The sequence below is a fragment of the Brienomyrus brachyistius genome, unplaced genomic scaffold, assembly GCF_023856365.1.
Source record: "Brienomyrus brachyistius isolate T26 unplaced genomic scaffold, BBRACH_0.4 scaffold97, whole genome shotgun sequence".
Lineage (NCBI taxonomy): Eukaryota > Metazoa > Chordata > Actinopteri > Osteoglossiformes > Mormyridae > Brienomyrus > Brienomyrus brachyistius.
The window spans coordinates 579,588-604,212 of record NW_026042372.1 but is presented as its reverse complement, the minus strand read 5'-3'; the positions used below and the strand labels follow the sequence as shown (position 1 = coordinate 604,212).

Genomic DNA, 24,625 nt, shown 5'->3' with positions numbered 1-24,625 from the left:
TTGTTTAAATGCACATTTACCTTTGGTCTGTAGGAAAAGGTCCCTCTCTGAAGGCGGGTGGGGGCTCCATTGACCAGTCACTCTTCATGGAAACACAGCTGGGTACAGGGGAGTCTGCTCTCTTCATCAGGACACTGTGGGCAGCGAGAGGAAAGAAACCCTCATGGTATAAATATAATTCATACAATGGGGACGGCATCACACTGCTGTTTAGCCTTCTGCTCTGCCTTCATGTACTTTGATATGCTGTGAAGCTCTTGATGTAAACAGACTTATTTACAGTCAGCTTTTAAGAAAATTGTCTCATCTAAAATTTAGATATTATATGAAACTTTTAGTATGACCGTTTAAAACCTCCACAACTAGACTTGACTGATGTTCCTTTTTACCTGTTTATATATGTTTTTGTTTGTTTGTTTAGTTTTGTTATGTGGCCATTTTGTATAGGAGGGATGGTCTGTGACTCGCCTCTAGTATAAAAGAACTGGCTGATTGTGGAAGAAGACGGTGAAGACAGAAGATGGCGAGGTCTTTTTATTAAGCTACACATATTAAAGTGCTGCCCACTGACCAGCCCTAGCTAGGAGCCCAGTTTACTTTTATGTTCTGGCCTGACTATAGACCCAGAGAGACATGCATGCTAGTGGGCTGTAACACTGTTACCTCTCAGCGCTCTTTCTGTTACACCCCACAGGGGGGCACATTTCAGAAGCAGATCCATCCATTTCTATGCTGATCCAGACCAGATGATTCCTGCTGGGGCCTCTGTGAACATGAAGGGTAAGTAGATACATAGATAAATACACAATATCGAGGACTCAGCATTTTTACATCAAACTGGTGAATTGGGTCTCCATTCTATTATGTTCCATGTGTAGAATTACACATAGTAAAGAGGTTTAGTGCAAAATTTCAATGCCACATTTTTTATAAATATATGTATAAACCTCCTCTCCTGGAGCCGACACCTTATGGTGGTGGAGGGGTTTGCGTGTTCCAGTGATCCCAGGAGCTAAGCTGCCCGGGGCTTTATGCCCCTGGTAGGGTCACCCAAGGCAAACAGGTCCTGGGTGAGGAACCAGACGAACTGCGGCTCATTAGACCCCTTATGATGAGTAAAAACATGGATTCAGGTTCTCCCTCCCCCGGGTCACGGTCCTCCCCCCCTCCCAGAGCCAGGCCTTTACCCATGGGGCCTGGTCGGTGTGGAAGAAATTTCTCGAAGTCCGATGTTTAAGTGTTTGACAGAACTTTATTATTCGATGAGCTCGAAGGGAACAGACACTCAGCAATCATGCGTCTCGTGTTCTGCTCCCCGAACAACAAGTGCATACATCTCTTATAGCAAAAAAAATGCAGTCATCAGACAGTTCAAAGAAATGGATCTTGCTTATCAGCACAGAAATTCCTTTGCGGTTTCATACTGAGTCGAGTTAAATTTATCCAATTACCCAATTACCTTTATCTCACTTCCAGGTCATGCTGACCCGGGCCCTTGCTGAGCAAGCTGTATTATGGCAAACGTTAGTTCCTTCATAGAAAATAGAAATCCCTTTACTTACAGTAAGCAAGCTTGCATTAGTACATTGTGCTTGATACATCAGACTGATTCAAGTGAGATTATATTGTTTCAATCATTATAGGTAAATCAACAACACATTATAAACTCAATTGTTGCATTAGTTTGTGAGCAGTGTAATGTTTCCATACTATCTATCCTTTTTATACACCCATCCAGGCTTGTAAAACACCAAAATCAATGCCAGAATACCCATCCCAGAATACTCATCTTTACTGCACAGGAACCCAGGGCTAATTCATACTTCTGCTTTGGGGCTGTGGACGGTCGTGCACGGAAGCGTCTGGTCATACTACATTTGTCAGTGAACGTAGATGACTGCAGTGGGTGCATGTATACAGCAGTGATATTCCAGCAGACCAGGGGAGGGCAGATGTACTTAAACAAAGTACATCTACACAGTACAGTACAAAAACAATGACCTCCATCACACCTATCACCCCCCTACCCTCCCCCCTGGAACTCAGAATACACGAAGCGGATGTGAGCCGGCTGTTCCAGAAACAGAAATCCAAGAAGCCCCCAGACCAGACGGTGTCTCCCCCTCCTGCCTCAGAACCTGTGCTGATCAGCTGGCTCCCATCTTCACCCGCATCTTCAATAGATCCCTGGAGCTGTGTGAAGTTCCCTCCTGCTTCAAACGCTCCACCATTATCCCGTCCCCAAGAAACCCACCATCACAGGACTGAATGACTACACACCTGTCGCCTTGACGTCTGTGGTCATGAGATCCTCAGAACGCCTGGTTTTAGCCCATCTGAAGGACATTACAGGACACCAGCTGGATCCCCTGCAGTTTGCCTACCGGGCAAACAGGTCGGTGGATGATGCAGTGAATATGGGGCTGCATTATATACTGCAACATCTCAACGGTCCAGGAACTTATGCAAGGATCCTGTTTGTGGACTTTAGTTCGGCTTTCGACACCATTGTGGCTAATCTCCTCTCCTCCAAACTCTCCCAGCTCAACGTGTCACCAGCTACCTGCCAGTGGATCACCAGCTTCCTGACAGACAGGAAGCAGCAAGTAAGGCTGGGGGGTCACTTCTGAAACACGGTCCCTCAGTATTGGTGCCCCTGAAGGATGTGTCCTCTCCCCACTGCGCTTCTCCCTCTACACCAATGACTGCACCTCCAGGAACTCAGCTGTAAAACTCCTGAAGTTTGCAGACGACACCATCATTGGACTCATTCAGGATGGTGATGAGTCTGCATACTGGCAGGAAGTGGAGCGGCTGGTACTCTGGTGCAGTCAGCACAACCTGGAGCTGAACAGACACAAGACTGTAGAGATGACAGTGGACATCAGGAGACGTCCGTCATCACTGCCCCCCCTCACCATATCAGACAGCCCAGTGTCTACTGTGGAGTTCTTCAAGTTCCTGGGTACCACCATCTCCCAGGACCTGAAGTGGGAGACCAACATCTCCTCCATCCTCAAAAAGGCCCAGCAGAGGATGTACTTCCTGAGACAACTGAGGAAGTACAGTCTTCCACAGGAGCTGCTGATCCAGTTCTACACTGCAGTCACTGAGTCTGTCCTCTGCTCCTCCATCACAGTCTGGTATGGAGCAGCCACCAAACAGGACAGGAAGAGACTGCAGCGGACCGTACGGACAGCAGAAAGATCATCGGTGCCCCCCTGCCCTCCATCACAGTCTGGTATGTAGCAGCCACCAAACAGGACAGGAAGAGACTGCAGCGGACCGTATGGACAGCAGAAAGATCATCGGTGCCCCCCTGCCCTCCATCACAGTCTGGTATGGAGCAGCCACCAAACAGGACAGGAAGAGACTGCAGCGGACCGTACAGACAGCAGAAAGATCATCAGTGCCCCCCTGCCCTCCATCACAGTCTGGTATGGAGCAGCCACCAAACAGGACAGGAAGAGACTGCAGCGGACCGTACAGACAGCAGAAAGATCATCGGTGCCCCCCTGCCCTCCATCACAGTCTGGTATGGAGCAGCCACCAAACAGGACAGGAAGAGACTGCAGCGGACCGTAGGGACAGCAGAAAGATCATCGGTGCCCCCCTGCCCTCCATCACAGTCTGGTATGGAGCAGCCACCAAACAGGACAGGAAGAGACCGCAGCGGACCGTACAGACAGCAGAAAGATCATCGGTGCCCCCTGCCCTCCATCACAGTCTGGTATGGAGCAGCCACCAAACAGGACAGGGAGAGACCGCAGCGGACCGTACAGACAGCAGAAAGATCATCGGTGCCCCCTGCCCTCCGTCACAGTCTGGTATGGAGCAGCCACCAAACAGGACAGGAAGAGACTGCAGCGGACCGTAGGGACAGCAGAAAGATCATCGGTGCCCCCCTGCCCTCCATCACAGTCTGGTATGGAGCAGCCACCAAACAGGACAGGAAGAGACCGCAGCGGACCGTACAGACAGCAGAAAGATCATCGGTGCCCCCTGCCCTCCATCACAGTCTGGTATGGAGCAGCCACCAAACAGGACAGGAAGAGACTGCAGCGGACCGTAGGGACAGCAGAAAAGATCATCGGTGCCCCACTGCCCTCCATCACAGTCTGGTATGGAGCAGCCACCAAACAGGACAGGAAGAGACTGCAGCGGACCGTAGGGACAGCAGAAAAGATCATCGGTGCCCCCTGCCCTCCATCACAGTCTGGTATGGAGCAGCCACCAAACAGGACAGGAAGAGACTGCAGCGGACCGTAGGGACAGCAGAAAGATCATCGGTGCCCCCTGCCCTCCATCACAGTCTGGTATGGAGCAGCCACCAAACAGGACAGGAAGAGACTGCAGCGGACCGTAGGGACAGCAGAAAGATCATCGGTGCCCCCTGCCCTCCGTCCAGGACCTGTCTCTCTCAAGATCCAGGGAAAGGGCAGGAGAATCATCACAGATCCCACACACCCTGGACACAGACTTTCTGAGCTGCTGCCCTCTGGCAGACGATATAGAAGCCTGCAGACCAGGACACCCGACACAGGAACAGCTTCTCTCCCCTCGCCATCTCCCTCCTAAACAGCTGATCTGTCACACTGCTAAACACCTACAGCACTGCAACTGCACTCCTGATTCTGATACTGACAAAGGCTGATTTCCAAGGGACCTAAAAGTATGACAAGTTCGGGGATAGAATTCAATGCTTTATTTCCAGTAGGTTGTGTATGTTTGTAACATTACAAAGTGTTTTTATAAAAATGAATTTTATCATAATTTGAAAACCATATCAAACACTGTACAGCAGGGGTCTCCATCTCCGGTCCTGGAGAGCTACTGTCCAGTAAGTTTTTCTATCCGATCTGGCTATTTACCTGAGAACAGGTGTGACTCATCAGAAGCCAAGAAGTCACGTGATCTCGTACAGGACGACCGCTTAGAGTCTTGCTCAGCTCCCAACTATTTAATTTCTCCACCATTTAACCCCCCAAATCACTATTACAATATACTTTAACCTTGTCGAAGTTACAGAGATTTTCCATTTTTTTCCTCAACTCGTTCTCACACTGATAAGAAAAAAAAATGAAAATTGGTTCGACGAGTATTCGCTAGTCAGGAAGACGATGACTCCCATTCTAGTGCGGGAGGTGCCGATTCTGTACTGGACCGAATTTTGGCTCGTATCGATGGTATTGAAAAATCCCAAGACGCCTTGGACGATATAAAATCATCAATCTCCTCCATTGAGAGATCTCTTTCTAACTTATTACTGTTAATGATTTGTTGTGATTGTTCGGCTCCACTACTCTTGGCAGAGTGCCCCCCGCCCCCAGTAGACATACGAGTAGAATGTGAGGTGATTGAGGTATGGATTGATTCTGATCGTATATGGACTAATCATCCGGAGATTCAAATACGTCGTCCTTGACTCACCCATAATATTATTGTGCTATGGTTGAACTGCACAAACATGTTTTCATTGTTCACGTATATAACTTGTTTTTCACAAATAACTTCTCACGGAAAGAGTTGGAAAACCTGTCTTGTCTTGTCTTTCTCTGGGGAAAGGGACGCTTACCTTGCTTCTCCCAGGGGAAAAGGAGAAACGTTGCTCAAAATGCTTCGTTACCACAAGCGCAAACCCGCCGTCTGTGTAAAAGTGAAGTTTGTGTCTCTAAAATCACACCGTCTGTTTATTTTCCGGTGAAATGTGTGACTCCCCCCCTCCGTATTTACTCCGCTCGGTGTCCGCGATGTGTGATTCATTCCTGCTTGATGGCTCTGCTGCGCCCTTTTCGGGACTGATAATAAAGAGCTCACACTTATACACACACACACACAACACAATTAACCCCGTGTGTGTGTAATACATACATACACCACCTTCTGTCATTCAGCTGCGCTGTGGGTTGCGTTTGACTTAATCTTTACCGATTATTAAAATCAGATTGCGTACTATTTGCATTAAACAGTTTAAATACGACTGCAAAGCCAGTCAATTAATCAGAACATTTCAGATTGGAGAACACAGAACAGATCCGTGGTAAAACCTTTGATTTAATAAAATGTTAAGCCTTATGTTTAACACTAGCATATTAATCCCCAACACTTAATAAAAGAAAAACTTAATATAGCTTCAAAATATTACAATGTTTACGCAGCACAGTATATTAGGCGAACTCATGGCTGAGCGTACTGTAAGTAATTAAATATTATTGATGTTAATTCGAAAACTCTTCTGATACACGTACAGTAACCTACTGTGCTGTACGGACGTATATTTAATGTTTAATTATATTGAACACTCAAATTTCTCATTACATTTGGAATAAGAAGCCAAGGATTAAGTATTCTGTTCTCACCAGACCGAAAAACCGTGACATTGTCGCTTTTTGCCAAATCTGCTGTTTTATTTTAAATCCCGCTATATATGTAGGCTGTGTAAAACATATGCATTTTATTATTATAGTCTTACCTTGAAACATAGAATATCTTTAAATTATTCCAGAATCTTGATAAAGTATTTCTTGACAAACTTTCGACTCTGCCTTTAAAATCTCGACACTTAATTTCACTTTCGTTTACAGGCAGGAAATGATCAGCTCCGTTTCATGCAAAAAATGGACACGGACTCTGCGGCACATCGTAGGGTTTTGGGGGGATATTATCTATGTGACTTAATTAGTAACAATAACCGTAATTCGATTATAACGCACATTCAGGAGGATTGTGCATGTAAAAAGCGGTACTGCAGTAACACTTAACAGTGGCGATTTGAGAAATTTAGAAATGGAGGGATCAAACCGATTTGGGGGTGGTGGACCGTCAGACAAAACTTTGTCATTTTATAATTTCATCAAAATATATTAATTGGTGCAGCAAAGTAAAAGTCAAACTAAACAATTGAATCACACTTTATTTCCAATGCTCAACATGTACAGGTAACATTTTACAGACAGAATATTAAACAAAACAAGAACAAACAGATATTCAGAAAGAGTTATTACAAAGTAAAAGATTACCATCTCACTACCAAATATGACAGAACATTTTAGCACTATATCTATACATCAGGTAAAAAGGGATCAAATCAGGATACAGTTCTGATTGTTTTTTTTATTTTTAGACTTTCTGATTAGATTAATATAATTTATTAGGTCTAATTTGTGAACAGGGTAAAATAGGTTGGATTTATTGTATTTACATTTACGAATAAAAAATTAATAGTATTAAATTTATCTGCATTGTCACGCTCGTGCCTCGCCCCCCTCGTTAACGTCGGGGTTCCACGTGAGGTTGTTTCTTGTTGTGTTATTCAGTCCTGTGTATTTAAGTCAGAGTACGTATCCCCAGTTCCGTCATTGACGTCGTGCTCCGTGTTTCGCCTGGTCTGTTTGTTCTACCTAAGCCGGAGTTCCTGATTCTCCGCTCCCTGCTCGCCCGACGGCGATCGTGACATGTATTCTTCCAGTCACAAAAAAACCCGCAAAAAAAACATTTTTACAAGAAAACTGAAAATTATAAAACACATTTGTTTGTATCATGTTAAGCATATCAGAGCATACTTTTTCAACAAAAGGGCAAGACCAAAATAAACGAACATTAGTTTTTCAGTCACATTCACAGAAAGAACAGCTAGATTGAAAATATTTGGACGGATAAACTTTGTGTCAATTTAAAGGTGACTTCTACTTTATTTGTTGATAAAAACTTAGAAGGTAAAGTCCACACCTTTTTCCAAGGTATATTATCCACTATGCCATTCCAGTATGAAACATGTGGAACGGAGGTGTAGTTTTGGGTAAAGAATGTCCTGATTTTTTAAAATTATTTCTTGAAAAGCATGTATAGAAAAACACACCTTACCAACAGCAGATTCAACAGGATCCATAGATGGAACAGTCGGATTTCCCCAATGATGCAGGTTTGTGACTCGACTATACTGGGCACCAGGTATAAGAAACAGCTCACAACAGAAGTATAGCAATAAGCCTTTATTACCAGGATTCCACAATTCAGCGTCCCTGACCCAATAAGTGAATAGAGCACCCAGGCAACACCGCAACCCCTCACACAATGATCTCAGCACAGCAATCTCTAAAAAACACTTCACACTCAGCTAAAGCACCCGGCTAAAGTTCACACGTGTACAATAAAAAGGCCTGGGCAGCTCACATCAACACAAGGGCCATGAACACCAAAATCACGTGTGGTTCCTCCTAAATAACACATAAATACACAAGGAAAAACATCAATTCATATCAAACAATATTATTTAAATTAACTAGTCGGGGGAAGACAGCCCAATCCCCCGAAAACAAAACCCACAACAGGAACCATAATCCAACTCCTAGAAGGAACCACAAACCTTTCCTGTGGCGCCTGGAATCCACGCCGCTGCCACCAATCGCGGACCCGCAATTTATGTTGTTCCTACTTCCGCCTCACAGGTGTTTCCTATTAACCCTTATCAGCATCACAATCCCCACCTACATCCAACCCCTCTTTTTTTTTTTTTTTTTTTTTTTAAATGGGGCCTCACATTTACGCCACCATAACCTTTATTCCCGATACCTCTGGGGCACCAACCCTCGTGTCGCCCGCAAAGATCGCCGCACAGCCAATGGCCTCTGTTCCTCCGCTGATCTCTGGATTGGAGGTAAAATCTGTTCTTGCTCTGAGGTCCACAGGACCCCTGGAGTACCTCCATTCCCCATGACCCAAGGGTAGGCCCACCAGTCCCTCCAGTCACTAGTCACTGCTGGCCTCTCAACCTCCGTTTCCTCCGCTACGGTGGTTGGATCCGGGTCATCAAACCAACATGGACTCAGATTTTGGTGCAACACCCGTTCTTGTCCATTACCAGAAGATCTCACCACATACACTGGCAATTCCACATTAGGTTGCAACACAACAACATAGGCTTTAACCTCCCACCTATTCCTCAATTTCCCTGGTCCACGGGCCCGCCTGTTCAAAACCAGTACTCTGTCCTGGTACCAAAGGTTCTGCTTTTACCTTTCGGTCAAAACCCCTTTTCTGCATTGCACTTGATTTTTTAATCTGATGTTGAGCATGGGTATAAGCAGCCACTAACCTCTTATGGTGCTGATACACCCAGCTGTTCACCGTCCCTGAAAAACCGTCTCCACCACCTACCAACATGTCAAAAGGTAATTTAGCATGACGTCCAAACATTAAGAAATAGGGGCTGTAGCCTGTAGAGGAATGAGGTGTGTTATTATAAGCCTGCACCATCTCCAGCACATACTTATCCCATTCCTCTTTTTGGGCTTCTGCAAGTGTCCCCAACATGTCCAATAATGTCCGATTAAACCGCTCACATTGTCCATTCCCTGAGGGGTGATATGGGGTCATGTGCGTCGTCTTTATTCCATACAACTCACAGAGTTCTCGAATAACCCCTGCTTCAAAATTTGGACCCTAATCGGAGTGCAATTGATCAAACCCCCCAAATGGCTGAATAAAATGGGTCCATAAGGCCTGTGCCGTTGTCACCGCCGTCTGGTCCAGAGTGGCCACTGCGACCGCATACCGTGTAAAATGGTCCACTATGACCAGCACATTCCACTTCTTCATGCCTCCAGGCTCAAAAAGTCCACCGACACCATCTGAAGGGGATACATTGATTTAATTGGGACCAACGGGGCACATACTTTAGTGGTTGGCGTCTTCCTTAAGCCACACCGTTCGCACTTTTGGCAATACTCCTTCAATTGCTTGTACATCCCTGGCCAAAAAAATCGTCTCCATGCGACTCCACCCACCTTCTCCACAGCCAAATGGCCCGCTCCATCATGCACCCACTCCATCACACCCACCTTCTCCGCAGCCAAATGACCCGCTCCATCATGCACCCACTCCATCACACCCACCTTCTCCGCAGCCAAATGGCCCGCTCCATCATGCACCCACTCCATCACACCCACCTTCTCCGCAGCCAAATGGCCCGCTCCATCATGCACCCACTCCATCACACCCACCTTCTCCGCAGCCAAATGGCCCGCTCCATCATGCACCCACTCCATCATACCCACCTTCTCCGCAGCCAAATGGCCCGCTCCATCATGCACCCACTCCATCACACCCACCTTCTCCGCAGCCAAATGGCCCGCTCCATCATGCACCCACTCCATCACACCCACCTTCTCCACAGCCAAATGGCCCGCTCCATCATGCACCCACTCCATCACACCCACCTTCTCCGCAGCCAAATGGCCCGCTCCATCATGCACCCACTCCATCACTCGCTTCCGCAAAGAGGAGGGCACCAAAATCTGTTTGACCTCCTCCCTTGTCTTGGGGTCCACCACCTCCTTACAAAGCAGTCCTTGGTGAACACAAAGTCGACCCCACTGACGCAGTAGTGTGCGGACCTGTCCATCTTCAGACACCCTTTCTCTTGGGGTAGGTTCTTTTCCTCTGTCCACATATAGCCACACTCGTGCCATTGCTGTATCCCCTCTTTGGGCTGCAATCCACTCCTCCACCATCCCTGCTCCCAGTCCCTCGGTCTCCATCTGGGCATTAACACTTACCCTCACTGGTAACTGGCTGTCTGGTGGGGCTGTAACAAATGCTTGCAAACATGCCTGCACTACTGCGGGAGCCACTCCACTTCCACCACCTTCCGGTAGGATACCTTCCTCTTCATCTTCCCCCTCTCTCGACACCGATCCCACCGGCCATCGGGAGAGGGCATCCGCATTCCCATTAATCCCACCTGGCCGATAACAGACTTCAAACTGGAATCCAGCCAGCTGTGCCGCCCAGCGCTGTTCCACGGCTCCCAGCGTTGCTGTATCTAAATGAGCCAGGGGATTGTTGTCTGTAAATACCACAAATGGAGAGGCAGTTAAGTACTCCCTAAACTTTTCAACAATAGCCCATTTTAATGCCAGCAACTCCAACTTGAATGAACTGTACTTCCTATCGCTCCTCTCCGCTGGTCGCAGACTCCGGCTGGCATAGGCGATCACACGCTCCTTCCCTTCTTGCACTTGAGCCAACACTGCACCCAGTCCAGCCACACTGGCATCTGTATAAACCCTAAAGGGGACTGAGAATCAGCATAAGCCAACACTGCACCCAGTCCAGCCACACTGGCATCTGTATAAACCCTAAAGGGGACTGAGAATCAGCATAAGCCAACACTGCACCCAATGCAGCCAAACTGGCATCTGTATAAACCCTAAAGGGGACTGAGAATCAGCATAAGCCAACACTGGTGCTTGCAGCAGGCACTTCAGCCTCTGAAAGGCCATTTCCTGTGCTTCCCCCTCGTCCACGACTGTAGATTACCTGATGTCTGACGAGAATATTTCTTCGATGTTCCCCTCAAAAGTTCATTCAAGGGAGCAGCAATCTTTGCAAAGTCCTTAATAAACCGTCGATAATACCCAGTAAAGCCCAAAAATGCTCGAAGCTGGAGGCTATTGATTGGGGCTCGCCATGCTTCCACCGCCAGCAACTTCTCTGGGTCTGGAGAGACTCCTCCTTCAGAAACCACGTGTCCCAGATATCTAACTCCATCCTGAAATAAAGAGAACTTTGCTGGTTTCACTTTAAGTCCGTAACCCGCCAAGCGAGTAAATACAAAGTCCAGATGAGCAAGATGTGCATCAAATGTTGGAGAAAACACTATAATGTCGTCCAAATACAACAGCAACATCTAAAAATTTTGATCTCCCAAACAACTCTCCACTAACCTCTGTAACGTCCCGGGTGAGTCACACAGCCCCATCGGCATCCGATTAAACTGGAATAAACCCATAGGGGTAATAAAAGCAGTTCTCTTATCAGCTGGGTGAACACCAACCTGCCAATACCCATGCGCAAGATCCAATGTTGAGAACTGCGGACTTTTTCAATGAGGCCATGGATTCTTCCACCCTCGGAAGTGGGTATGCATCCTTATGAGTGACCATATTAAGCTTCCTATAATCCACACAAAATCAAAGTGTACCATCCTTTTTCTTTACCAACACGATTGGTGCTGCCCAAGGATTACAACTTTCACTTATTACTCCCCCCTCCAATAACTTTTTCAAAAGACTTTTCACTTCCTGGTAGAGCTTAGGAGGAATCCGCCTATATCGCACCCTAATAGGAGCTGTTGTACCTGTTGGGATCACATGCAATACTTTATCTGTATACCCATAATCCTCCTCATGCTGTGAAAACACCCCATAATGTTTAACCAACAGGTCCTTAATCTTTCTCTGCTGCTCTACTGAGAACTGACCTGGATCAAGGGGCGCTCCCCCAGGAACGCAGTCCCTTCTCTCTCTTCCCTTTCCACTGTACATTGTCTAACACCCACCTCTACAGTCGCCTCATCCACTGGCTGCACTTCCAACTCTCCTTGTCCCCTTTTTTGACAAACTTCCACCTCATGAATCACTCCCAATGTAACTCGCCCAACCAATTTAACCAACTCTAGAGCCAAATTTACGACTCTAACCTTTACACGTCCCTTTACCACCGTACTTAAGGAACGGGCCAATAACAACTGTCCCGGCAACCCCATTCCTGCAGCTGGTTCAACTAACCCCACAGAATCCTTCCCATTAGGCCGTGGAGAAGTACAAGCCTCCAAAACCACTTCCGACATGGCCGGCACATTAATGCACCCGCCCTTTGGCCAATAAACTGCTCCTAAAATCCCAGTTTGCCTTGAAAATTCTCAGATTATCACACAATACAAAGGTTTGTTGCCACATTCTTGCTTCTGGGGCCTCACTAACTCCCTCTACATACGTCCACCCAAATTTGGTAACAAATCATGACACTGTTCTATAACATTCATACCAATTAGCCCTGGACATGACTGAAACCCTGTATCTTTCACGATCAAAACTCCTTTATTATGTATGACTTGGCCACAGATAGAAAGATTTACCTCAATATATCCTATATAGGGGATCCTTAATCCATTAGCTGTAATTAAATTAAGCTTTTGAATGGGCTGCTGCACCTGTGGGCCTCCTACCTCAAAATGTTCTTTAAAATAACTCTGTCAATGTCGTAACTTGTGACCCCGTATCAAACACTGTGTTTTAATACCATTTATTAACACTTCGGCCACTGGACATTGACCCACTATATCATTGCTATGAATCTCCTGGCCACCAACCCCATTCCCCACTGTTTGGGCCTTAACAGAGGGCGGTTCTAGTTTAAAGGCTCCTCCATGGATCCTACTGCCCGGCATCTTCTCTCAATATGTCCCACCCTTTTACACCGGCGACAGATTGGTCTCCCCGAGTCATCAAACACATTTACCCTTTGTCTACCACTCTCTCTCACTCTTGTAACGCTTATGGAACCTTCACGCTGTCCTCCCGCTACTTGCAAACCCTCTCTAATTTCCTGTATTAATCCAGATACCATATCTTTCATTTCCCCTCTCACCTGAATAAGTACATCCTGTTTAATCTCTTCCTGTAATTTAGCAAAATCCCACGCAGGCTTTACATTACTTACTTGGACTGCTGCTACTCCAGCCTGTGCAGAACCTTCCCACTCTTCAGCCCGTATAACCGCTTCATGCTTTATTTCTGAAAAAGAGATATTTGGTTCCAATCTTACCCTTCCTCTAAGACCCCTACGCAGACCTGAATCCAGCAACCCTCCAATGAACTGACCTCGTAACACATGTCCCGTATTAGTGGAATCTTCTCTCCTTGACAGGCGATTGCCCAGCTCCCGTAGTGCCAAAGCAAACTGCCTCCTGGTTTCTGCTTATGAGAGAAAACCTCAGAGCGCATTACAGCAACAGGCACACTGTCCCCATACACACCTTCCAAAAAGGTTAAAATCTGCCCTGCTGTTTCGCGTTCCCCACTTTCTAAAGCCAATACCTCACGTTTTGCCTCCCCTTCTAAGTTACTTATAATAACAGCCACTTTCTGATTTTCAGATAGGGGTTGCATATCCAACATTTTTTGATTTCTCACCCACTCCTGAAAGCCTATCCCCTGGTTTGCAGGTTCTCCTGCAAATTTCGGGCTCCATGGTGCCCCCAGCATGAAAGGAAACATAACCACATTAGGATTTGACCTTTGTCTGTCCTCTGACCTAGAGATTGAAGGCTGTTCTTGAGACATTTCCTAAACCTGTGGCCAGAAGCCAAGACTGCCGAAACTACGCCAAGTTGTAAGAGAGGATCACTTCTCCCCAATGATGCAGGTTTGTGACTCGACTATACTGGGCACCAGGTATAAGAAACAGCTCACAACAGAGATATAGCAATAAGCCTTTATTACCAGGATTCCACAATTCAGTGTCCCTGACCCAATAAGTGAATAGAGCACCCAGGCAACACAGCAACCCCCCACACAATGACCTCAGCACATCAATCTCTAAAACACTTGGGAAAACACTTCACACTCCGCTAAAACACCCGACTAAAGTTCACACGTGGACAATAAAAAGGCCTAGGCAGCTCACATCAACACAAGGGCCATGAACACCAAAATCATGTGTGGTTCCTCATAAACAACACATAAATACATAAGGGAATAAAATCAATTCATATCCATCCATTTTCCAAACCACTTATCCTATTGGGTCACGGGGGGTCCGGAGCCTATCCCGGAAGCAATGGGCACAAGGCAGGGAACAACCCAGGATGGGGGGCCAGCCCATCGCAGGGCACACTCACACACCATTCACTCACACATGCACACCTATGGGCAATTTAGCGACTCCAATTAGCCTCAGCATGTTTTTGGACTGTGGAGGGAAACCGGAGTACCCGGAGGAAACCCCACGACGACATGGGGAGAACATGCAAACTCCACACACATGTAACCCAGGTGGAGACTCGAACCTGGGTCCCAGAGGTGTGAGGCAACAGTGCTAACCACTGCACCACCATGCCGCCCCCGATCAACAACCAATGAATACAAATGAACAGATGAGGTTGGCCTCTACCCAGCCTTGAAACCCTGATCTGTAGATTCCCACCTTCTGAACGGTAGTGTTCACCTCTCTCTCTCACTGTTTCTAGGGGTCATTCTTATACTGTCCTACTGATGTAGGGTGATGCTCAGCATTATGGATTGCAGCTCCTGTACCAAGTCAATAAAAAGCAGCTATATGCTTGATAAAACAGAAAAACGGGTTTTGAAAGATCAATTTTATTTCTGAAATACTTGGAAGGTCTAACAAAAAGAGGAGCCCATCAAAAGCAGAGAGAAGTATGTTAGCTCATAAAATAACGAATAAAATTAAGAGTTTTTACTGTTTTAAGAAAGGATAAATGCAAGTTAAAATGACACAATGAGCAAGTTCACGCATCAAGGGCCAAGTAATAACTGAAATTGTAATTAAAATCAACAGCCAGGTAAAGCAAGCAGAAATGTGTATTCTGATTAATATGATTTATAATAAAAATATGTATATAAATGATAGCAAGATCACATATAAAATGTAACCATCCAGATGCATTCATTCAAAGTAAGCATTCAAAGGCAAAGCAAACTGAAAAAATAAAGGTTCTTGGGAAAGACCTTGTTTGCTACTTGCCACACAGTAATTATTTTACTTTGAATAAGAGCAATGGAGAAGGTTAATGTTGAAAACACAGTATGCGATTGGTTTGATCTTCTCTGTATTACCATGATCATTAAATGTAAGTTTCACGTTTACAATAGGGGACATTCTTATGTTTTTAAACGAATCTAATCACATTTAATCTAAAGCTAATCCCATTACACACACTCTGATTGCTGGTCTGCTTTATGCTGTTCTTCTCTCCACTACTAGTTTCCACAGAGCTAAGATGTTTTCCATCTTCAGGTCTCCAAGTTCTCTGAGTGGATTCAGCAGGCGCTTGATGCACTCATCGTCCATCTCCTTCCTCTCCAAGAAAGCCGTAAATGTCTCCATGATACTGTGTTATAAAAGTGAATAACTGACATTACAGCAAAGCCCCAGCAAACTGTGCAGGACAAACACGTGAAAGATGGAGGGATAGATACAGTCTATCAAGGAAGGAATAATAACTATATATGTAAAATAAAAAATCTATGCTGTAAAACATATTATATTTAAATGTGAAAAGCATGACTGGCATAAAAGGAAGTATCATTTTTAGAAAATGTGAAACTTTCAGTCATGATATCTAAATATACAACAATTTAATGAGTCAAATAGGAAATAAGTGAAGGTAAAATTAAATGATAAAAATACAATATTCTTACGTCCAAACTGGTTTAATTTCATTCATCTCCATGTTCATTATCATGTCATGAAGTTCAGTGATAAACAAATCAATGTTTCTAAATCTTGACAACTGAGATGCCAGTTCATCCATGTCTTTCTCGGTGAGGCGAATGTGAAACTGTTCATCAATCATGTAAAATGGATTCTGAAACAAAAGTGAGATCAAGATCCAGTGAATCAGATTCCTTTTTAGTACAAGATCTCCAGATTTGAACTTCACATGACTTGCAATATGTGCCGTATGATACCCAGAAAGAGGCTTTAAAGCCTCAGAGGGTGATACTACAGTGAACCTTCTAACCCAATGATAACTAATAAACTGACCAGTCGGAAGCAGACCAAACCTGCTGCCGGCTGACAGCACTTATACCATGGCACTGCTGAATTCATGAATCTGACTGGTCAGACGTGTCATTGCTTTTCTATAACAGTACACATAACCTCAGCTAGGTGCATCCCAACAGTAAATGTGGTCAGTGACTTCATACCAAAATTATTTACTGATGTAATAAGCTAGTGTATATATACACACATCTCTTTGCCTCTGCTGCAGTACATTTTAAAAACATACATGGCCTGGCCTGGACGGCATTGATCTTTGCACAGGTGTTTTTGCGCATTGTGGGTTTTGAACACTTCTTTATCCCATCACTGGATGTAAGCCCAGTACCTCATTCATAGCATAGCATTCATGACAGGTAACTTCAACAGATTCAAAAGGATTGTACAAGGAGTTTTATGGTCCGGTCAGGTTGGGGAGCCTGCACTGGTACAGCCACACCCACCACATCACAAAACACCCCGCGATCCTAGTTGGCGACCCCACCCCCAGGCTGACACACAGCCCAGTCCCATCCTTCATAAATGCCCATCTATCTGCCGCAGCCAAGGGTCATGTGGACGTCCCCTCAGCCTGGTCCAGCCGCTTGGGTCCTCAGCAATGAGATCACCCTTAGGAAATCGCACCATATGGCCGTAGTGTGATGCCTGACCCGTCCGCTCCTCATGTGTGCCACGCCCCCTGATTACCCACGTGTGCTTCCCCGATTGTTTCCAGCCCTGTCCGATTATGTTGCCCAGCTTTGGTGTATTTAAGTCCTGGTCTCCCCTGTTTCCGTGTCTGTCATTGTGATGTTACTGGTCTTAGTGGATGTCCGTGCCTGTCCTGAATAAACCCCAGTCTGCCCCGATTTCTGCCTGCCTGCCTGCCTGTTCCTGATCGCTCGCGCTTCCTGAGCGATCTCCCGTCCGGCGTTTGCCGTGACAGAATGACAGACCGCAAGAAAACAAAGAGGGAGCAGAGGAAAGGAAAGCCCCTGCCTGAGCCCATCCGACTGGGCACATGCTCCCTCGCCAACCCCTGGTCTCTCGGGGAGGACGAGAGAGAGGAGCTCGTCCAGGGCTCCGTCCCTGAACCACCCCATATGGGAGCTTATTTCCTGGCGAAGATCGGGGCTTACAGCAGCGACGAGGAGGACACTCCTCGTTCCCCGAGCTGGAGCCGATCGCTCCGGATCAGCAACCGCCCCTGAACCGGTATGATTACCAGCTCGTACGCCTGGCGAATTGGGGAAGTATTAGGGCTATCCCTCGAGGAGGGACGCGCCCGTCTCCCCTTCCCGGGACTTGACCGTCCCGCCTCCAGCAACTGTCCCTCTAGAGGCACTCCCCTCGCCCTTGCCAGAGGAAGTAATGACTCTGGCAAACAAGTTCTTCACCCTCCAAGGGCTCTACGTGAGGGTGATGAACGACCCGGCGATGCCAGAGGGACCTGAGGCCGAGCAACTCATCGCTCGACTAAACAGAGGCTTTGAGACCTTCACTCCAGCCTCTGGTTGGGCGGCGCTCGAGAGCCTCACCGGGGACCTGCAGCAACTACTCCAGTTCCGGAGGGCTGCGGACCCCGCACTGGAGCCACCGCCGCTACCGGCGGACCCCGTACCGGAGCGACTGCCTTTGCTTGCGGACCCCGCGCAGGAGCTACCGCCCCTGTCGGCAGACCCCGCGCTGGAGTTACCGCCGCTACCTGCGGGACCCGCTTCCGAGCTTTCGCGGTCATGGCCGTCTGCGCTACTCGCACAGACACTGCCTCTGTGATCTGCGCAGGCGGAACAGCCGCCTCCGTGGTCCGTTACATCTGCGCAGCTTCCTCTACCCCCGGCTGTTGACTGCGTGCTGCCGCCCAGACCTGCGAACCCTCAGCACGTTCAACCAGCAGCTCCCGGGCCGGCGCCCCCACTGCAGCAGCCTGCAGCTCCCGGGCCGGTATCCCCTCTGCAACAGCCTGCAGCTCCCGGGCTGGCGCCACCGCCTTTACCTACCTGTGTGACTTTGCCTCTTGTGACTCTGACCCCAACACCTGAACTTTTAGTGTTGTCTGAAGCCCCGGCGCCCTTACCCGAGGCGCCTTTTCTGTCTCCCGTGACTGTGGCCCCAAGGGCCATCTTCCCTAGCCCGAACCCTGCTCGGAACCCTTCTCCTGTCCTGTCTGCCCCGGTCCCCGAGGAGGTCCCAGGGAACTCCAGCATCGCTCCTCCCTCCTCGGAGGTTAAGGAGCTCGAATGGGACCCCTCGGGGGTCCATCTGGTACTCCCTTCCTCCTCTTCCCGACGTGCCCGACCCCGACCAAGGGGCCTTATATCTGTGTCCCATAGGGGGAGAGGGCATAGACGTAGGGTGGGGGTCCCTCCCGCCCAGCCCCCTGGCTCGCCCAGCCCCCTGGCTCGCCCTCTCTCACCTGCACTGTGGCTCGCTCGGCGCCTGCGGGTGCTTGCCCGCCGGGTCGGCAGTCGCCTGCTTGTCCCCCTCCGAAGCCTCGTCCCCCTGCCTCTCTCTCTCCTCTGGCATCTCGTCGGACTCCTGAGGGGCCCCCGGCGGCGGTTCCTCGGTTGCCTGCAGGGCCTCTACCTCCGGCCCGACCCTGGACATCGCCGCCTGCGGCGGCTCCCCCCCTCTCTGGACCTTCGCCGAGGTCCCCTCCTGCTTCCTCGTCCCCTTCCCCGGTGGTCCCTCCTGCTCCCTCCTCGGCCCCTTCCTCGGTCCCTCGCCTGGTTTCCTCGGCCCCTCCGGGGTCCCCTCCGGCTCCGGCCTCCCGGCTGGCTGCGGCCCCTCCGGCCGCCTCCCGTCGCCCGTTGGGGCTCCCTCGGGCTTCTCCCTGTTCCTCCGCCTTCTCTCCCTTCTTCCCTGCCTCTGTCCCTCCTTCCTTTGCTCCCCCTTTCTCTGTTCCTGGTCCCTTTGTTCTGCCCCGCTCCGCTCCTGATTTCCCGACGTTCCCTCCCGTCACTCCCGCTCCTTTTGTTCCTCCTGTTCCCTCTGTTCCGCCCTTTCTGGTCTGTCAGCGTTTCCTACCCTTTGTCGCGTCCTGTCCTACGTCCTGTCCCTTGCCTTGTTCTGCGTCTCCGTCTTGTTCCCGGTCCCTCGTTAATGGTTTTGGTTCTTGTTTTCTAGGTTCTGGTTCATGTCTCCCTTTCGTCGCCTCCTCCCTGGCACGCCCGGAGTAGCGCGCCTTTGGGGGGGTTCTGTGGTGCCTGACCCATCCGCTCCTCATGTGTGCCACGCCCCCTGATTACCCACGTGTGCTTCCCCGATTGTTTCCAGCCCCGTCTGATTATGTTGCCCAGCTTTGGTGTGTTTAAGTCCTGGTCTCCCCTGTTTCCGTGTCTGTCATTGTGATGTTACTGGTCTTAGTGGATGTCCGTGCCTGTCCTGAATAAACCCCAGTCTGCCCCGATTTCTGCCTGCCTGCCTGCCTGTTCCTGATCGCTCGCGCTTCCTGAGCGATCTCCCGTCCGGCGTTTGGCATGACACGTAATGCCATAACTGGAATTTTTTATTCAATTATTTTTCATTAATCCTAGAAAATTAAATACCAACACATAGTTGCCACTTTAGGTGCAGTATATGTACATTAAATTCATATTTAAATGATAAATATACCTGTACATCTATGATGACATATTATATGGAAATACCGAGCTCAACGCAAGCAGGACACAGTGCTTTCCGAATGTAATCGCTGAAAAATCGATTATTTGGATGATTAATAAAAATACCTGCTTCATCTGAACAAGGATCATGGACCTCCGTGCTGACAGAACTTCCCAAAGGGACTGGATATGCTTCACTCTGCTCGACTGCAGAACCTGAATCAGACCACAGTGGTATGTCAGTAAAAGTTGTCAGTAAAGGATAACATTGATCTACTATCAATATTACTTAATATCTCATGAAAAATAATGGGTTTAACTCATTAACATCTGCAGAAAGATTAACTAATTCATACATTTAATGTATTTAATGTTTTCATATTTAAAAAGTGCCATATTAATTCCAAGACGCTATTCCAAATTATGTAATTAACTTTTTTGTTACTTTTATTGTGGAATATCACATAAATATAGGTTGTGTTATTGCTGGTCTCTACCGGCAGACTTAAACGCCGCGCTCCATCCTCCATTCTCAGTTCCTTCTTCATATAGTCCACCAGCAGCATGTCTGGATCTCCAAATGACAACTCCAGAAACCCAATGGTGATTTTCAGAGTGGAAAGTGCCTCAGAAATCTCATCAAGGTTTTTGAATTCATTCATTATGTAATTCTTGTTGTCTGTGTTCAGTGGCTCCTGTGAGGGACGATTCCATGATCAATACACAGACAGCACAATTTACTTATAATAGGATTTTACAAGAGAATCATGTTTCTGTGCTCTGAATGTTATAATGAATAGGGGGGGGGATGATCCATACCAAGTTGTCTTTTGAGTTGTTGAAGAAGAAATGCATCCCTTTCACAGGATTTAAGTCAAATGATGGCATAGTCTGAAATATGAACATATAATGATGAACAATCCATCTGGGTCCATGTTCCGTAACCATGTTTATGTTTGTAATTAGTTTATTATAGATGACATAGAAAGTGTTACCTAAAATTTAACTCTAGCTTCATATCTATAGGGGTATTACATTTTTTTTGAGTGTTCGTTAGGAGACTTTACTCACTGTTAAGTTAATACATGGTTTGTCAGTGATGAAACGCTTCACCAACAAATTCTCCAAGGTCTTAAAGTTATAATTTGTGCTCTGGGTTCCATCGTCATTGAATGCATAGTCAGTGTTTGATATTGCAATTTCAAGGAAATCCTCCTCAGGATTGCAGATAATTACATGGAAAGGCTTAATTTCCTCAGTTTTGATTTCTCTGCATAATAATTAAAATAATATATATCAAATGTACATTACAATTACTAATTTATTGTCTGAAAATTACGTGAATTTTTCAGTCCATGATCTACAAACTACACATCACAAAAGACCTAGATAAATCTATTCTCTTATTTTCACTTACCCATTTCCCTGAGTTTCAGCACTGGAGATACAGTCATTCTGTGTTTTGATGAGGAACTCTGTAATCCAGTGGGTTATGGACTGATCGCTGGGCAGGAGATCAAGAATATTCAGATGTTTTGTGTTTCTGTGTTTCAAGTTGTCTGGAATCCTCTCATCTGTAACACAAATTGCACAATGATTTAAAGGATTCCCAGGCACTTTTCCTAATGCAGGTTACATCATGTGTTTTTTTCTCCATTTTCCAGATCAGATGGATAATGACAGCGCTTTAGTCTAAGGCATAACATATATTAGAATTCCTGATTATATTAAATTCTTCGAACATGTGCCTGCAGTGTCACCAAAAGACTTTGCAGTGCATGTCAGTGCAAGCCGGAAAAGCAGATGACTTACGACTCTCCTGTAAATAGTCCCAGATCTTCAGCAAGATCCTGACATGTTCTGAAAAGGCTGGTGCTTCATCTAAACATCCATGTAATGCAAATGAAAAACAGTCATGCACATGCTTACTGACAAAGGAAGCTGCCCATACATGCTACTGACCAGGAGAGAGCAGACTGCACAGAAAAGGGAGCTGCTGAAGCCCCTTGGCTTTTCCTGTCAGTGTTACCACTCACTGTACCTGCTGAAGCCCCTTGTCTTTTCCTGTCAGTGCTACCACTCACTGTACCTGCTGAAGCCCCTTGGCTTTTCCTGTCAGTGCTGCCACTCACTGTACCTGCTGAAGCCCCTTGGCTTTTCCTGTCAGTGTTGCCACTAACTGTGCCTGCTGAAGCCCCTTGGCTTTTCCTGTCAGTGTTACCACTCACTGCACCTGCTGAAGCCCCTTGGCTTTTCCTGTCAGTTTTACCACTCACTGTACCTGCTGAAGCCCCTTGGCTTTTCCTGTCAGTTTTACCACTCACTGTACCTGCTGAAGCCCCTTGGCTTTTCCTGTCATTTTTACCACTCACTGTACCTGCTGAAGCCCCTTGGCTTTTCCTGTCAGTGCTGCCACTCACTGTACCTGCTGAAGCCCCTTGGCTTTTCCTGTCAGTGTCGCCATTCACTGTACCTGCTGAAGCCCCTTGGCTTTTCCTGTCAGTGCTACCACTCACTGTACCCGCTGAAGCCCCTTGGCTTTTCCTGTCAGTTTTACCACTCACTGTACCTGCTGAAGCCCTTTGGCTTTTCCTGTCAGTGCTACCACTCACTGTACCTGCTGAAGCCCCTTGGCTTTTCCTGTCAGTGCTACCACTCACTGTACCTGCTGAAGCCCCTTGGCTTTTCCTGTCAGTGCTACCACTCACTGTACCTGCTGAAGCCCCTTGGCTTTTCCTGTCAGTTTTACCACTCACTGTACCTGCTGAAGCCCCTTGGCTTTTCCTGTCAGTGTTGCCACTCACTGTACCTGCTGAAGCCCCTTGGCTTTTCCTGTCAGTGCTACCACTCACTGTACCTGCTGAAGCCCCTTGGCTTTTCCTGTCAGTGTTACCACTCACTGTACCTGCTGAAGCCCCTTGGCTTTTCCTGTCAGTGTTACCACTCACTGTACCTGCTGAAGCCCCTTGGCTTTTCCTGTCAGTTTTACCACTCACTGTACCTGCTGAAGCCCCTTGGCTTTTCCTGTCAGTGCTACCACTCACTGTACCTGCTGAAGCCCCTTGGCTTTTCCTGTCAGTGCTGCCACTCACTGTACCTGCTGAAGCCCCTTGGCTTTTCCTGTCAGTGTTGCCACTAACTGTGCCTGCTGAAGCCCCTTGGCTTTTCCTGTCAGTGTTACCACTCACTGCACCTGCTGAAGCCCCTTGGCTTTTCCTGTCAGTTTTACCACTCACTGTACCTGCTGAAGCCCCTTGGCTTTTCCTGTCATTTTTACCACTCACTGTACCTGCTGAAGCCCCTTGGCTTTTCCTGTCAGTGCTGCCACTCACTGTACCTGCTGAAGCCCCTTGGCTTTTCCTGTCAGTGTCGCCATTCACTGTACCTGCTGAAGCCCCTTGGCTTTTCCTGTCAGTGCTACCACTCACTGTACCCGCTGAAGCCCCTTGGCTTTTCCTGTCAGTTTTACCACTCACTGTACCTGCTGAAGCCCTTTGGCTTTTCCTGTCAGTGCTACCACTCACTGTACCTGCTGAAGCCCCTTGGCTTTTCCTGTCAGTGCTACCACTCACTGTACCTGCTGAAGCCCCTTGGCTTTTCCTGTCAGTGCTACCACTCACTGTACCTGCTGAAGCCCCTTGGCTTTTCCTGTCAGTTTTACCACTCACTGTACCTGCTGAAGCCCCTTGGCTTTTCCTGTCAGTGTTGCCACTCACTGTACCTGCTGAAGCCCCTTGGCTTTTCCTGTCAGTGTTCCCACTCACTGTACCTGCTGAAGCCCCTTGGCTTTTCCTGTCAGTGCTACCACTCACTGTACCTGCTGAAGCCCCTTGGCTTTTCCTGTCATTTTTACCACTCACTGTACCTGCTGAAGCCCCTTGGCTTTTCCTGTCAGTGCTGCCACTCAAGGTACCTGCTGAAGCCCCTTGGCTATTCCTGTCAGTGTCGCCATTCACTGTACCTGCTGAAGCCCCTTGGCTTTTCCTGTCAGTGCTACCACTCACTGTACCCGCTGAAGCCCCTTGGCTTTTCCTGTCAGTTTTACCACTCACTGTACCTGCTGAAGCCCTTTGGCTTTTCCTGTCAGTGCTACCACTCACTGTACCTGCTGAAGCCCCTTGGCTTTTCCTGTCAGTGCTACCACTCACTGTACCTGCTGAAGCCCCTTGGCTTTTCCTGTCAGTGCTACCACTCACTGTACCTGCTGAAGCCCCTTGGCTTTTCCTGTCAGTTTTACCACTCACTGTACCTGCTGAAGCCCCTTGGCTTTTCCTGTCAGTGTTGCCACTCACTGTACCTGCTGAAGCCCCTTGGCTTTTCCTGTCAGTGTTCCCACTCACTGTACCTGCTGAAGCCCCTTGGCTTTTCCTGTCAGTGTTACCACTCACTGTACCTGCTGAAGCCCCTTGGCTTTTCCTGTCAGTGCTACCACTCACTGTACCTGCTGAAGC

General features: G+C 47.6%; 3 protein-coding genes across 5 annotated transcripts in view; all 3 read right to left on the bottom strand.

The window, feature by feature from the left end:
* LOC125727431 (NACHT, LRR and PYD domains-containing protein 12-like) overlaps positions 1 to 6,671 on the bottom strand; it is a 40,324-nt gene extending 33,653 nt beyond the window's left edge. The window contains exons 1-3 of one of the 3 annotated variants that reach the window (XM_049004138.1): positions 6,473 to 6,671; positions 664 to 765; positions 21 to 134 (exon numbers count right to left, since the gene is read on the bottom strand). In XM_049004138.1, the coding sequence (XP_048860095.1) occupies positions 21 to 134; positions 664 to 725 (176 nt within the window). In that variant the 5' untranslated portion in view covers positions 726 to 765; positions 6,473 to 6,671. The remainder of the gene's footprint in view (positions 1 to 20; positions 135 to 663; positions 766 to 6,472) is intronic. The other 2 variants (XM_049004136.1, XM_049004140.1) reach the window with 2 other exon arrangements.
* An 8,748-nt stretch (positions 6,672 to 15,419) lies between these two features.
* Positions 15,420 to 21,086, bottom strand: LOC125727434 (E3 ubiquitin-protein ligase rnf213-alpha-like). Its single transcript, XM_049004145.1, has 5 exons — positions 20,994 to 21,086; positions 20,672 to 20,869; positions 20,301 to 20,390; positions 16,227 to 16,393; positions 15,420 to 15,916 (listed from the first exon to the last, which is right to left on the bottom strand). Exons 1-5 carry the CDS (start codon positions 21,078 to 21,080, stop codon positions 15,763 to 15,765), a joined length of 696 nt encoding a protein of 231 aa, XP_048860102.1. The 5' UTR covers positions 21,081 to 21,086; the 3' UTR covers positions 15,420 to 15,762.
* Positions 21,087 to 21,981: 895 nt separating this feature from the next.
* The window catches only part of LOC125727423 (E3 ubiquitin-protein ligase rnf213-alpha-like), a 36,082-nt gene continuing 33,438 nt past the window's right edge, over positions 21,982 to 24,625 (bottom strand). The window contains exon 27 of the mRNA XM_049004104.1: positions 21,982 to 22,055. The gene's annotated coding sequence lies outside the window, so the exon portion shown is untranslated. The remainder of the gene's footprint in view (positions 22,056 to 24,625) is intronic.